This window comes from Geosmithia morbida (genome assembly GCF_012550715.1).
Source record: "Geosmithia morbida isolate 1262 chromosome Unknown scaffold_0, whole genome shotgun sequence".
In the NCBI taxonomy this organism is placed as follows: domain Eukaryota; kingdom Fungi; phylum Ascomycota; class Sordariomycetes; order Hypocreales; family Bionectriaceae; genus Geosmithia; species Geosmithia morbida.
Window position 1 is genome coordinate 1843062 of NW_023336187.1, and position 14793 is coordinate 1857854.

Sequence of the window (14793 nt, forward strand, 5' to 3'; positions counted from 1 at the left end):
GATTTGGGCCCGTTTCTCTTCATCCTTTCTTCCTTTCATTTTCTTGGGAACACAAAACACACACAACAGAGCGCTTTATTCAGAGTGGGAAGAACAAAACACACACACACACACACACACACACACACACACACAAGACATGATTAGAGATACCAACAAAACAGACAGACACACACACAGAGACTTGCAAATACAAGAAAAAATGAATGCCACGTACAAGAACCGTTTCATTCATGCATTCTTCTTCTTCTTTAATCCCCTTAAACTTTCTTGACTCGTTACACATGGTTGTTTCAGTTACATCAGCTCGGCTGCTGCGCCGGCAATGACCGTCTTGCCCGTCTCCTTGATCTTTGTGGTGAAGATGACCTTGTTTCTCTCTCGCCACATCTCCGTCACGAGGGACTGACCTGGGATGACGGGACCGGCGAATCGGACCTTGATATTCTTGAACGGGCCGAATCTGGGAGGGGGGTTTTTATGTTTTTTTTATTTCTCTCGGGTTAGCTCTTTTCTTTCTTTCTTTTCAAATTTATAAGGAAAGGGGAAAGAGACGTACGTGTCGTAGACGGCCTTGCCGGCAAATCCAAAGGAGCAGAGGCCGTGAAGGATGGGAGCCTTGAAGCCACCCATCTTGGCGAAAGAGGGATCTATGTGCAGGGGGCTAGCAGGGTCAAAGTCAGTTACCCGTTCTGGAGAGGGGGGGGGAACACCCAGAGGGGGCCCCGGTGGTAAGAGAACAAACATACTTATAGTCACCGCTGAGACGGTAAATGGCAGCCTGATCATCGGTGGTGGCAGCCTGAACGACGACGTCGGGCTTCCTCTTGGGCGGGTTGTTGGCGGCGGTGGCGGCGCCGCGGACCTTTCCGCGCCTGGGGCCGTCGAAGCCTCCCGAACCGCGGAGGAAGATGGTCATCTCGTTGTAGAAGACGTCGTCGCCCGTGTCGGCCAGACGGGTGGTGACTCCGGTCTTGACGATGGCGGCGCTGTCCTTGTCGACCACCTCGAGCAGGCGGGCGGTGGAGACGAGGCGGGCGCTCGTGGGGAGGGGCCAGCGGCGCACCTCGAGGTACTGCTCGCCGTGGAGGAGCGTCATGGGGTTGAAGTTGGGCACGATGGCGTCGTAGTCGAACGGCATCTCGGCGTTGAAGGGCGGGATGACGCCAAACGTCGGGAGCACCTGGAAGTCGTCGGCACCCTCGAAGACGTACTTGAGCTCCGTGCGCTTGGCGCCCACGCCCAGGTTGTACAGGATCGCGTCGCGTTCCTCGTAGCTGTACTCCGTCGGCTTGCCCTCCCTGGTCAGGGCAGAACTAATGGCCGAGAGGTGCTCATTTATGCTGGCCTACGGGTACAGATAAGAATCCGATCAGTACAGGAAAACATGATGGTAGAAAACATGAATGACAGTGACATTTGGTCTTCTTGTTTCTCCTTTTTCTTCTGTCATGGAGAAAAGAAAGAGAGAAAGAAAGAAAACAAGGCTAAGGACTATATAAAATAGTATACAAGAACATGGCGAAAAAAAAAAAAAAAAGAACAAATATCTCATACCTTGCCAGCTCGGTTATCAATGTTGGCCATGACCTTCTTGAGCGAATCCTGCATCTTCTCCGGGTGGTCGGCGTCGGGGCTGTCAAAGTTGACAATATCGCCCCAGTGCTTGACAACCTCCTCAGGAACCAGGGGGACGTCGACAGGGAAGCCGTGGCCGCCGGCCCTCTGCCAGCGTGTGCGGCCGCACCATCCGCTGCCCACCTCATACAGACCACCGGTAGGGTCAGGGCACTTGTCGCTGCACAGGGCCAGGACCAGGGGCGCAATGTAGTCGGGCTTGAAGGCCTGGACCATCTCCTCAGGCATGATGGTGGCCGTCATGGCCGTACCGGCGTTGGGAGCAATGGTGTTGACGTAGATGTTGTATTTGGCCCCCTCGGCGGCAAGGGCACGGGAGAAGCCGAGGATGCCGCATTTCTGATAAATCAATGGCTAGTCAGCAAACCGAAGAGAAGGGTGGAGAGGAGGAGAGAGAGTAGACAGCATACCGCGGCAGAATAGTTGGCCTGGCCAAAGTTTCCGTAGATGCCACTGGTCGACGTCGTGTTGAGAACACGGCCGTACCTCTGCTTGAGGAAGTAGGGCCAGGCAGCCTTGGTGGTCTTGTAGGTGCCGCGGAGGTGGACGTTGACGACGGGGTCCCAGAGCTCGTCGTCCATGTTGTTGAAAGCCTTGTCGCGCAGAATACCGGCATTGTTGACGAGGATATCGATGCGGCCAAAGGCGTCGATGGCGCCCTTGATGACGTCGTCGCCGTCCTCGGCCGAAGCCTTGACGCCCGCGGCCTTGCCGCCCATTGCCTTGATCTCGTCGACCACGGTGTCGGGGTTGACGAGGTCGTTGACGACGACCGAGGCACCGTACTTGGCAAAGGCAAGGGCATAGGCGCGTCCGATGCCGGCACCTCCGCCGGTGATGAGGGCGACGCGGCCCGAGAAGTCGAGCGTCTCGCCCTGCTCGTTGGGGCCCATCTTCATCGACTCCTCGAGGAGGGTCATGAAGTCGTTGGGACCGGTGGGGTACTGGGGCTTGGAGAAGTCGACGACCCTGTCCCACTTCTTCAGGACGGCTCCGGGCGTGTAGCTGTCGTCGGCCTTGAGGAGAAGGCCGGAGGAGCGCTCCCAGCGGAGCTTGGCCATGGCGCCGGCGCCGACCTCGAAGATGCCGCCCGTCTCGGAGTCGTTGCTCCTGTGGACGAGCGTGGCGACCAGGGGGACGACCCAGTCAGGCCTGAGGTTCTCGAGCACGTCGGGGGGCATGACGGTCTCGGTCATGCGGCTAGCGGCTGCAGAGAGGGAAGGGGGAACGTCTGGTCAGCATATTCCGGATCGTCCGATCGAACTGGTCGTCAGGAAGGGGGGGAAGAAGGAACACACCGATCGGAGCAATGACGTTGCAGAGGATGTTGTACTTGATTCCCTCCTTGGCGAGGGTCTCCGTGAAGCCGACCATGGCCAGCTTGGCAGCCGAGTAGTTCGTCTGGCCAAAGTTGCCAAAGAGACCGGCGGCCGAGGCGGTATTGATGACGCGGCCGTACTTTTGCTTGCGGAAGTGAGGCCAGGCGGCGCGGGCGCACTTGTAGGCTCCCTTGATGTGCACCTTGCTGATGAGGTCCCAATCCTGGTCCTTCATGTTCTTAAAGCTGACGTCACGCAAGATACCGGCGTTGTTGAGGAGGACGTCGACGCGACCGAAGGCCTGGATGGCCGTGTCGATGATGCGTTCGCCGTTCTCGACGCTGTCGTAGTTGGCCACGGCCTTGCCACCGGCCTTTTTGATCTCTTCGACGACGACATCGGCGGCCTGTTTGTCGACGGTGACGGTGTTAGTCTTGACGTTGGGTGGGTTTGGGGTTTGGGGTTTGGGGGGGTGAAGTTGCGGAGTTGCGTCGGGGGCATTGCACGCACCTTGTTCGAGTTACCCTCGCCCTTGAAGGAGCCGCCGAGATCGTTGACGACGACGCTGGCACCTCGCGAGGCAAAGAAGAGAGCGTACACCTTTCCTAGACCACCGCCAGCGCCGGTGACGACGACGACCTGGTCGTCATAGCGCAATTGCTCCGGCATGATGATAGATCGTGTGTATGTGTGCGTATGTATGTGTGCGTGCGTGCGTGCGTGCGTGTGTGTGTGTGTGTGTGTGTGTGTGTGTGTGTGTATGGGCAGAAGCTGTATTGTATGTGTGTGTAGACAAGCTCTGTCTCTCCTGTCGGTTATGTCGGGGAGAAGAACGGAGGAGATGAGACAGAGAGAGATGGAGGGAGAAGAAGGATGAGAGAGGAAGAAACAATCAAGGTTGAACGAAGCAGCAGCAAGTTGGGCTGGGTCCCTCTTTTTACAAGCTGCTACTAATACCGGCTTGACAAAAAGGTGGAGGAGGAGGAGGAAGCCAAGTCCCAAGGTAACAACGGCAATGAAGCACCTCGAGCCTCGGCTTCTCTCATTTCTGGGGCGCCGAGGGGCTCACGGGCCATTCTGGGGGGGGAACGACGCTAGTCCTGATTCGGCCTCGGTCTACGTCTTTGCCTTGTGTGAGGTTCGTCGTCACATGCAATGAGGTCATGCAGGGGCTTGATCCAAGCATCCTGCCGTGTACTCGTACATGTATTGTACTCGCATCATACGTACCTGATATCTCTGCTAGCAATAGCAGTTAATCTCGATAACAATAATAATAACAGTCGTCTATTCTGTGAATAGCCGTGAACGGAGCTGACGATACCCTCCACGTGTCATCCCTAGTCATCCCCAGTCATGATACCCGGTCGACACAGCCATGGCCCGTCACCACATGCGTACGTGCCTTGTACATGTATTCTAGCCGCCCAAGTTTCGAAATGATTTACCCTGCAAGACGGATTACCTAATCCCATCAAGCTCCCCCAATTCAATCTCCAGAATCCAATGGGCCCTTCGGTCTTCCACGCCCTTTGAACATCGGAAAACCTCCGATGTCCCCCCACATCGTCCACCATGGGCTTGATCCCTCGTAGTAATGATGGATAGACCATAACAATCTCCCTCCCCAGTGACAGCACGCACATAGAAGAACAAGAACAGAAAGAAGAAGAAGAAGAAGAAGAGAAGCCCACCATGACGACCTTTGTAGACGACAAGACGCCCATCTGCGTCCCCTTCATCCTAGAGCACGTCAAGGCTCACCAGCAGTCCTCGTCCGACGGGCACCGGCCGTTCATCATCGGCCTCAACGGCATCCAGGGAGCCGGCAAGACGACCCTGGTGACGGCCCTGTCCTCCGCGCTGGACAGGCATGGCCTCCCGACGCTGGTATGCAGCATAGACGACTTCTACCTCCCGCACGCGGACCAGGTGGCGCTCGCGTCGTCGCACGCCGACAACGCCCTCGTCCAGCACCGCGGCGAGCCGGGCACGCACGACCTCGCCCTGGCGCGCCGGTGCCTCGACGCCGTCGTGGCCGGCCAGCCCACCCGGATCCCCGTGTACGACAAGTCGGCCTTTGGGGGCGCGGGCGACCGCCTCCCCGAGTCCGAGTGGCGCCCCGTCAACCAGCACGGGCCCGTGCTGCGCGCCGTCATCCTGGAAGGGTGGTGCGTCGGCTTCCGCGCCCTGAGCGACGCCGACGTCGAGTGCAGACGGTCGGCCCACCCGCGCGGCTCGCGCACGCTGGCCCGCCACAGCCTCGAGCACCTCCTCTTCGTGAATGACTGTCTGAGGGCCTACGACGCCCTGACCGACCTATTCGACGCCTTTGTCCACATCGACGCCCGCGACCTGACATACGTCTACGACTGGCGCGCGCAGCAGGAGGACCATCTGCGCAGGGACAAGGGCGATCCCAACGCCGGCATGTCCCCCGAGCAGATTGTCCGCTTCGTCGACGGCTACTTCCCCGCCTACGAACTCTACACTGACCAGGTGCGCGCGGGCGTGCTGCCGGGGAAGCCCGGGAGGCAGCTGAGGATAGTGGTTGATCAGGACAGAAGAGTTGCAGAGGTTCATCGGATATAGTAGTGGTCGTCTCTGCATTTTTTTTCTTTATTCTTCTTCTTCCATCTCTCTGTGCGAAGAATACATTGTAATGTATGGTAAAGTATCTTGGTCTTTTTTCATTTCTGGCGAGAAAAAATTTTTTTACATGATGATGTATAGGTAAAATGACAGAGTAATATAAGCAGCCCCCAAAGTAAGAACAGCAACACCATACGCCATATTCCATGCAGTATCATGACCATTATTTCCCCTCCCTTCCCTCCCCACCCCCCTCACCCACCTCCTGACCATCTCATGTTCCCCCCATGTGTGACCTGTGACATGAACAAACGGAAAAAGAAAGATGAAGAAGAAGGAGGAGGAGGAGGAGGAGAAGGAGAAGGAGAAGGAGTAGAAGGGGAAAGAGGATCAGAGGGAGGGAGGGGGAGGAGAGGAAGGAAGAGGAGGAGGAGGAGGAGGAGGGCGGGTCAGCTACATGAACCTATCCCCCACAACCTTCTGCCCATCCTGTCTCATCTTGATCAGCTTACGATCAACCGCTTCGGACCTGCGGCGCACCACCTCCTCCCTGGCCGACGCCTCCTGCTCAAACTCCCCCATGAGCCTCCTCTTCATTCGCCTCGCGTTTCGCAGCCTGGTCATGATGTCGGCGAACTGGTCGACGAACCAGTCGCCCGACTGCTCCCACTCGTCCGTCGTCATGGTCGAGAACATGGTCCTCTGCTCGGCCTCTGTATGCCGTCTGTACTGGCTCAGTTTCCGGGACAGCGCGTCTTCCTCTCCCCCCCCCTCGTCGTCGGCCCCTCCCTGTCCGTTGCCGTTGTGCCGGTGGTGGTAGTGGGCCTTTTCGCCCGAGGCCGGGTGCGTCGCGGGATCGAGGTCGAACGGCTCGCGCAGGAGGTCCTCGTAAGTCATGGTGCTGAGGGCCCTGTCGTCGTAGTCGGGGCTCACGCGGCTGCGCTTCTTCCCACGGTTCAGGCCCAGCCCCGCCGGCGGCATGAGACTCTTTCCGAGGGACTCTCGTACCTGCGGCGGCACCGCCGGAGCTCTATGCGCCGTCCTCCTCTTCGCCCTCGGCGTCGCGTGGGTGGCCTCTCCCCCCGCCCCCTCGTCGTCACCGTTGTCTCCGTCGAGGTCGAGGATCCCGAGACTTGCCGTCTCGCGCCGTCGTTCCTTGTACCTTGCCTGCCACGGCGGTCTCTCCCATCCTGGCGAAGCACCCCGCTGCAGCGGCGCCGGCGACGGTGACGGTGCCTGGGAATGTTTGCTCTGCGATCGCTGGGGCCTCGAGATCCTGACCTCTCTTATAGCCAACCTCCTCGGCGCATGTGCGGCCGCTGCCGCGGGCGACTCGGGCCGTGCCGCTGCCGCTTCTCGGTGAAACGCCGCGGTGCGTCGGCCCCTGGTAATGTCGTCGTTCTGGAAGCCGTCCTTCATGTGCGACAGCGCACGTCGTCCCGGCCCCTGTGCGGTGGGTGCCGGTCCAGCAGGCTTGGCCACCGTCCTCCCCTGGTCATTGACGTTGAACTGCGCATGGTCGTACAGGCGTCTCGCCGAGTCGTCCTTCCTGGCACGATACGGCTCCGCCGCCCGTCTCTCGTCGGCCTTGTCGGTGAACACGTCCTCCTGCTCGTTCTGCGGCGTCGTAAGCCCCGACCTCATGAAGTTTTCTCCCAACTGCGAGCCCTCGAATATGGCCCGGTTGGTAGCTTCTTCGTCGTCTTCGATGCCGACAACGGTCTCGGCTTTCGTCGGTGACGCCGGTACTGGTGCGGGCGCGGGCGCGGGCGCGGGCGCAGGCGCGACGGGCGGTACCTTGACCAACTTTGGAGGCGACGGTCGTGATATCCTGGGCGGCAGGCTGAGCGCAGTATTCCTAATGGTGTGCAGGGGCCTGGGCATCTGTCCGCTGCCCACGAGGACATGCTCCTTCGTCGGCGAGGGAGGCACCGCTGCTGCAGCCGCTGCGGAGGGAGGCGCTGACGAAGCCGGCGGCGGCGGCGCTGCTGCCGCCGCCGAATGGTGGGAGCGGTGGTCGTGCGCAGCGACGGTGCCCGCATTGTAGCTAGCTCTGTTATCCGAGTCTCGACGGGCGAAAGCTTGAAGTCGGCCGGATCGGTCCTTGAGGCTCGTCGGATTCGCTCGGGTGGCCATGACTCTTGGTGTGCGTGAAGTGCGAGCCCGATTGATGGGCGGGCGCGTCGTCGCCGTCGTCGTCGTAGTCGTCGTCGTCAATCGCAGCTTTGTACGGCGCTGGGGTGAGGTAAGGAGGTACGGGCAGTGTATGCTGCCCGATTGCCTGCTACGGTTTCCCCGGATCTGAACGAGTGCTCTCCCCTTGTAGCGACGCCGGATAGGAAGGAGGGGTGCATCAGAGAGAGAGAAGAAGGGGGGGGGGGGAGAAGAAGAAATCACGCTCGGGCCTGGATCAGGATGAGGCGCGGGAGGCTGGGGACATGGGAGGGGTGAAGTCTTGGAGCCCTGCGCGTCAAAGTGCGGTGACGCGAACGGATTGGGAAGGCGCGACGGTTAAAGTGACCTGAGTAAGCATATGCATTATTGACCATTTCCACTCTACCCTACAAGGGTCGACATTCATCGTGGGCGAAATTTACAGGATAAGTCTGCATCCCATAGAAACGTTCTCGTTCCATTGCTCTCGTTCTTGTCGTATACGATTTCTATAACGCTTTGTTTATCTGATCCGTGCATCGTTACGAGTAATACTACAAGCAGAACAGGTGGTTTGTGTAGAGCTGTTACTTGGAAAGAAAATTAGGCACCGATAACTATCAACTACCATGTAATACTATATAATGATAACCATGTGGGATTGTAGTCAATTCACGACTGTACGAGTACTCCAATCATCACTCGGTTCGATATCAAGGCCCATGTCCTAGTCATGATACCCAGTGAACTCTTCCCAGAAACCAGTATTATGGAATCATATATTCATGACAAACTGCCTCGTCAAAGACGGAGGGGTATCTAGCTGAAATCACCAACTTATCTCACAATACAATAAGAACAAACCATGCCGTCGATGCTTAACAGCGCAAGAAAGACGAAAAAAAAAAAAGCAAAAAGCAAAAATCAAGGGATAATGAGAGGGGGACAAGGAAGTAAGAAAAGATAAATTGACAAGAAAAAAAAAAGGTGAGCTGGTCAGCCAGCAACTTTACATGGTCAATACCCGGCACCCCCCCTCAATCGAGGTCGTCGTCGTCTTCGTCCGAGAAATCAATATTGTTTGGACGGCGCGGGTCGCCACAGCAGGGACACAGGTCGTGATCCAAGATGCGATCCGTCATCTCGTATCCATTGTGCCGGCAAAACTGCACCCAGACTCGCTCGTCTGAGTCGCGAGAGGTGGGGACCCGCTTCCAGATGACAACGTCGTCGGGCCTCGTCGACGTGGGGTGACCGGTCTCGGCAGGTGCTGGTGGCATGATTCCAATCTTGGCGTGGCCGCGGCTAAAGATGGTGTCGGGGATCATGTCGAATTCCGAATCCGACTCGTAACTCGACTCCCTCTGGGCCCTGACAACACGGCTGCACCATCGGTCGCCCTTGAGCGGTATGAGGGGCCGGTTGACGGGCGCCACAAAGGCCGCCTGGCCGTCCAGATACAGACCCTCGTCCTTGAGCAGGCCGCTCAGCTCGGCGCTGGCCTTCATGCCGGGATCGTCGTGAGGCATGCCCGTCACCTGTATCTCATTGAGGTTGCAGCCAAACTCGTGGGAAGTTATGTCGTGGAAATCGGGGCCGGAGAAGGGGATGACCGTGTCGGAGAAGTTGACCAGGTCGAGGCGAAGTGACGTGAGAGAGGGAAGCAGCTTCGGTCGCGGCGTCGACTTGAGGTGGAACGAGGGATCGTAGGGAGCACGGAGACCGGTCAAGAAGTCGGCAACCTGGTTCCAGGTGTAGGAGCGGAAACCACCCCGGATGATGGGAACCTCCTTTGGCCTCTGCTCAACCCTGAGCTTCACCTCCTTCTTCATGTGGCGGTGGTACGAGCGGCCGAGCCTATGCTTCCGGTCCTGGTCGTCGTAGTACCGTGCAACGATGCGGAAGTTGACGTGCGATATCCGGCTGCGATACTCGGCGTTCAGTTCGCCAAAGGCGCGGACAGCCTCGGGCGTGGTGAAGACGAATGTGTTCAGGCTCCAGAGCATCCTGATACCCTCGGTATAGAGGGACCTGCACGTGGCCAGGAAGTGGATGGCAATCTGATTGCCTCTCGCCCTCTCGTCCTCGGAGAGGTTCGCGGGGGTGAGGGCCGACAGCGGATCGATGATGGGGTGGGGGCTCATCATGGCAAAGTGAAGGATACGGAGAATGACCTCTACCGGGAGATGCGGACGGCCCAGATCCTGAGACGTCATCGACGACCGAGTCTTGCGCTTGTTGGGCTGGACCAGATGGTCCTGCGAGACCGCGGACCAGGCGATGCCGTTCTCTCGAAGGAGGCGTTTCAGGCGCATGTTCTCATCGACGAGGGTGCGGTTGGTACGGCGCAGAGGGCCGTTGTACGCAGCCCTTGCCTGGTCCTCCTTGTCGCGGCACTCGAAGGCGAGAAAATCCTGATGGGAAGTCAGCCTCTGATGGGTTCCAGGGCATTCTGCTGAGCGGATACCGACCATATCTACATCCATGACCGTCGAGTCGCGACGGTACTAGCCGTTGGGCGCTGACGGTTCACCGGATAGGCAAAAAGGCAGTGGATTGTTAGAAAGGGGGGCAGGTGAGTCTTGGGGGCTGGTGTAGAGAGTCGCGATGCGCTGCCGTCGAGAGAAAGAGAAGAAGAAGGAGAAGAAGAAGAAGAAGAAGAAGAAGAAGAAGAAGAAGAAGAAGAAGAAGAAGAAACCGGGTACCGATTACAGCGACCTTTTGGATGGGATCCTGATAGGGGGCAGACCGGGACGTTGATGCGTATTATCGGCGCGAAACAGAGAGAGACAAGAGGCAATACAGGAAGGGGTAGTGTTTCTAGGCGGGGTGGGCGTGATAAGATAAAGACGACGGGTCGGATGTCGAGAGTGTGAATGGATAGACGAGGCAGACAGACAGGCGGGAGTCCAGAAATGGACAAGTTTAGAGATGGATGAGGTCAGAGATGGAGAAAGTCCAGCGCTTTTTGAGCATGAGGAGGAAGAAGAAGAAGAAGAAGAAGAAAAAGAAAGCAAGGTGGGAGCTTGTGGGAGGGAACAAAGGCAAAAAAACTGGCCCGCGGTTCCGCAAGGTGCGCACACATGCACGCACTCACACTATTATTACAAAGGAGAAAGGTCTCAAGCGACGGGCAGCTGCGGACGTCTGTTGAGAGAGTCTTTTTTCTATCGGCGTGTGAGGATGAGGTAATACGACAATACACCGGCCATCACCGCCGCCATTCAGCACCACTCCAGGGACATTTTATCCGTTATTTTACCAGGTAAACTCTCTCGACAGGTTTTGCCTCACTGCTCGTGGTAGAATGCTGTCGGTTGTCGTCTGTTCACACGTAGGCGGTATTCATACCAATACGTACGGTACCGCTCCGCACCATTACTATGGATATATTAATACCGAGAACAGTGAGTCGGTGGTTAGCTAAAACAGGCATCGACTGATACCAGATGGCGAAGATTAACACGGCTGATGCCAGCGGCATGAAACAATCACTCCGTACATGAGACTGATAGCAGTGATGTGTGTCAGATGCTGCCACACTCCATCCAACTGCCGATCAGGTTCATCGGCGTCGGAATGAGGAAGTTTTAGGGCGGCCGGCGATATCAGCAGCATGCGTTGCTCGTCTGTCTGGTCGTACACCGGTATCGGCAAAATGTATGCACCCCGTCACCGACAACGTCGAGGTATCATTGTCACCGTGACTCTCAAGTGATGAATCTCCCAACGGGCGGTACTAGTGGTGATAGTAGTCATGAGAACGACGGAATCGTCCACCATTGCTGCTATCGCCGGTGGTAATATACCAGTACCGTTCATCAGCGGCAGTGTACGGCCCTCTATTGCCATGCTGCCATCGTCTTGTAGTATTGATACAGCATTGTCGAGGCTCAAGACTCTGCCGGGGGGAGATGCCCCGTCACCATGCGACGGGAAACGCAGCCCAGCGCTGTCGCTGCGTAGAACACCACCGCACGCTTTATGATCAGTGTGATGTGGATAAACAGACCCAATCTCTCCCTCTCCCTCTCCCTCTTCCATTCCTTTACCGTTATTCTTCTTTTTGGTTTTTATAAAATTTTTTCCAAATCTCTTCTTCTTTTTTCTCTTCCATATTCACATAAAAGCCTACTGTTTCCCGTACTCCTCCTTCCACACACGATCCCACTTATCCTTGTCAACGGCAAACTGCCTGACAAAGTCGCTCTCCAGCTCATGCGCCCTGCGACCCAAGAGGACGAGACTGTGAAGCGGGGGGCCGAGCTCCTCGTCGGCGCCGCAGAGCTCTTCCAGCGTTCCGGCCACGAACTTCTCCGTCTTGCCACCCACGCGCGCGGCCCCGATGGCGAGGCTGTCGCGCGTGTAGACGCCCTCCTTGCGCTCGTCCTCGATCTCGATCATCTGCGCCGCGCACTGTCCCACCGTCATGTACCTGGGCGGCTCGTAGATCAGCCTGCCCCTCGCCATGTTCTCCAGGCTCTGCTCCTTGACCTTGATGTCCACCAGGACCAGCGTGTGCAGCCCGATGGACCGGTTCTCCTTTATGCGGTCGTAAAACGACGACGGCTTCCACGTGTCCGTGAAGAAGACCATCGACACCGTCTGGCCAAAGTTGTACAGCTGCAGACCGCAGGCGCCGATGCCAGACATGATGGACGCGTTGGGGACGGTGCGCACCGGGATCTCGAGCTCGCGCGCCCGCAGGACGAGGTCGGTGTGCGTCGTGGCCCTGTGAGACATCCAGCGTCAGCTTGGCATCCTCCAAGTCTTGCAGGGGAGCGGGGCGGGTGTAGAGAGGAGCTGACCCGAACGGATCTCCTACGACGCAGAATGCAACGTCCTCGTTCTGGGCGTTGCGCAGAATCTCGTCGCTGTTGGACTCGACCATCTCACGGTCCGCCACTGTGATGGACCGTCCATAGAATGATTCCTGCCTCCCGTGTCAGCTGTATGATACACCACCTCCTCTTCCTTTCGGCCGGTCGAGGGTTCGAGGGTGGTGTGTGGGGGGGGGGGGGGGGGGGGGGGGGGGGGGGGATGTCGTGCCATACCAGGACAGTCTGGTCGACGAGTAGAATGCTGGTGTAGGCCTCGAGGTAGACTCTCGAAGCAGACTTGACCACCTCGAGACCCTTGATGGTGATGTCTGTCTCGTCTGAGAGACCGAGACCCACGAGGTACAGCATGCTGACAACTTGGAGGAAAGAGGGTATGACTGGAGTATTGTTATGTTTCTCCCCACGATTCTTTCCTCTTGGGACGGCACTTTTTCTTATTTTTTTTTTCTTTTTTTCGCGCCGAAGATGATAAAAAAAATGCCCCGCGCCCGAACGCGGGGCATGAAAGTCTAGCCAGCACTTTAAAGTGGTCGTAATACTTACTACTACGTCGGTAGCACCATGCGCCGAAAAACCCCTGTAAGCTACTATTAATATATCAACGTCATGGGCGGTGTCTGTCTGTCTGACCTCTGGGATTTTGGCATCTTTTTTTTTTTTGGCTCCCTTGCTCCTGCTCGCGTCGCGTGTCAACCATCTCGGCCGCGCACCACACAACTATTCTCGGTCGGCAAACATATCATTCGTATCCGACATCTGCCCCCCCGCCCCCCTTTTCTCCCGGCACACGAAACGACGCCAATCATGTCCTACTCGAAAAAGGGCGGCGCCTACGGCACGCCAGCCGGCGACACCGACTTCCGCAAAAACTGGGATGTAGACGAATACGCCGCCAAGGCCAAGGACCGCGAAGCCAAGGAGAAGGAGGAGCGCAAGGCGCGATGGGAGGCCAAGATGGCAGGCAAGAAGTACCACCAGCAGCCGACGGGCAACGAGACGTACACGTCAGCGCGGCGCAACGTGCTCGACCTCTCGGCGCAGGTGGGCAAGACGCAGCTGGTGGCGGCGGGCGCGGGCGTGGGGAAGCGCGGGCGCAGCGCCGGCTTCTACTGCGAGTCGTGTGACCTCACCTTCAAGGACAACAAGCAGTTCGTCGAGCACCTGAACACGACGCAGCACCTGCTCAACACGGGGCAGACGACCGAGGTGCGGCGTGCGACGGTCGAGGAGGTCATGGCGCGCATCGACATGTACGTCCGGCGCCGGGACGATCTCGAGAGGGAGAAGGCCACTAGCCTGCACGACAGGCTGAAGCTGCGCGAGGACGAGATGGAGAAGGAGGCCGAGGAGAAGAGGGCGAAGCGGAAGGAGGAGGCAGAGAAGAAGAGACTGCAGAGGGAGGAGGCCGCCAAGGTCAAGACGGGCTACAGCGAGGATCTGAGGATCGAGGGCGAGCACGACGAGGACGACATGATGGCCCAGATGGGATTCACCGGGTTTGGAACCACGTCGAAGAAGTGAAGGACGAGCAGAGGATGCTTCGTGTATACTTACTACTACTACTACTACTATCCGTACTACTGTGCTGTTAGACTTGGGATATGATGGGCGTCTTTGGGCAGAGTTCCCCTATTATCTTTCTATAAAATCAGGCAATCTCCGAAGCATGCTGCGGACACAGGAGATGGTACCGGCGTGACGAAAGAAACCGTTTCCCAAGATTGCAATGCTCAGTCTTCACCCACTTTACGCGATGCACCGGAGGAAGCTACCGTGGACTTGCCCCCACTCTGGCGTGTCTGCCCCGCCATCCACCGTCATGTCGATAACCTCCCATCTGCTTTCCTGCGCTCCATCCTCAACTACATTTGCGTACTACCACCAGGACCGACTCAGCACCCAGCATTGCTCGCACCGACAGCCGTGCATGTACATCAGAGCATACCGCTGCATATACCAGCAGTATACACACGGTCCAAGAGATCCGAACATGTCCACCACCAACGCGGCAGCAACCCTGATCCGCCGCCAGCTCGAGGAGATCCGATCGAGCAAAGGCCTCCAGGGCGTATCGTGCGGTCTAGTCGATGAGAGCAACCTGTTCGAATGGGAAGTCATGTTGATGATAAATGATGACTGTAAATACTACGGAGGTGCTGACTCTCTTATCTCTCACCCCCCCTCCTCTTCTTCCCAATCCCTTCTCTCTCCATCTTCACTGGCTTGCCTACCTCCCAACCCCCCTCCCC

General features: G+C 57.6%; 7 protein-coding genes across 7 annotated transcripts in view; 4 read left to right on the plus strand and 3 right to left on the minus strand.

Annotated features, from left to right (window-relative positions):
- Window positions 1–297: 297 nt before the first annotated feature.
- Window positions 298–4033, minus strand: GMORB2_0559 (multifunctional beta-oxidation protein; the record flags this gene model as incomplete). Its single annotated transcript, XM_035462544.1, has 8 exons — window positions 298–463; window positions 560–664; window positions 750–1348; window positions 1558–1977; window positions 2049–2869; window positions 2937–3390; window positions 3468–3562; window positions 3982–4033. The coding sequence occupies 8 exons, from the start codon at window positions 4031–4033 to the stop codon at window positions 298–300; spliced, it is 2712 nt and encodes a 903-aa protein (XP_035325474.1).
- Window positions 4034–4532: 499 nt separating this feature from the next.
- GMORB2_0560 (D-glycerate 3-kinase) lies at window positions 4533–5549 on the plus strand (the record flags this gene model as incomplete). Its single annotated transcript, XM_035462545.1, has 2 exons — window positions 4533–4548; window positions 4606–5549. 2 exons carry the CDS (start codon window positions 4533–4535, stop codon window positions 5547–5549), a joined length of 960 nt encoding a protein of 319 aa, XP_035325475.1.
- Window positions 5550–5695: 146 nt separating this feature from the next.
- Window positions 5696–7596, plus strand: GMORB2_0561 (uncharacterized protein; the record flags this gene model as incomplete). Its single annotated transcript, XM_035462546.1, has 5 exons — window positions 5696–5703; window positions 6135–6264; window positions 6472–6614; window positions 6762–6908; window positions 7077–7596. The coding sequence occupies 5 exons, from the start codon at window positions 5696–5698 to the stop codon at window positions 7594–7596; spliced, it is 948 nt and encodes a 315-aa protein (XP_035325476.1).
- A 1144-nt stretch (window positions 7597–8740) lies between these two features.
- On the minus strand, window positions 8741–10189 carry GMORB2_0562 (uncharacterized protein; the record flags this gene model as incomplete). The annotated part of the gene is made up of 1 exon (XM_035462547.1): window positions 8741–10189. One exon carries the CDS (start codon window positions 10187–10189, stop codon window positions 8741–8743), a length of 1449 nt encoding a protein of 482 aa, XP_035325477.1.
- A 1645-nt stretch (window positions 10190–11834) lies between these two features.
- On the minus strand, window positions 11835–12892 carry GMORB2_0563 (diphthine methyl ester synthase; the record flags this gene model as incomplete). The annotated part of the gene is made up of 3 exons (XM_035462548.1): window positions 11835–12435; window positions 12512–12636; window positions 12758–12892. The coding sequence occupies 3 exons, from the start codon at window positions 12890–12892 to the stop codon at window positions 11835–11837; spliced, it is 861 nt and encodes a 286-aa protein (XP_035325478.1).
- A 456-nt stretch (window positions 12893–13348) lies between these two features.
- GMORB2_0564 (U4/U6.U5 tri-snRNP component SNU23) lies at window positions 13349–14065 on the plus strand (the record flags this gene model as incomplete). The annotated part of the gene is made up of 1 exon (XM_035462549.1): window positions 13349–14065. The coding sequence occupies one exon, from the start codon at window positions 13349–13351 to the stop codon at window positions 14063–14065; it is 717 nt and encodes a 238-aa protein (XP_035325479.1).
- A 469-nt stretch (window positions 14066–14534) lies between these two features.
- The window catches only part of GMORB2_0565 (ubiquitin-conjugating enzyme E2 G1), a gene marked incomplete at both ends in the record, with an annotated part of 836 nt that continues 577 nt past the window's right edge, over window positions 14535–14793 (plus strand). Inside the window, one exon of the mRNA XM_035462550.1 lies at window positions 14535–14697. Within this exon, the coding sequence (XP_035325480.1) occupies window positions 14535–14697 (163 nt within the window). The remainder of the gene's footprint in view (window positions 14698–14793) is intronic.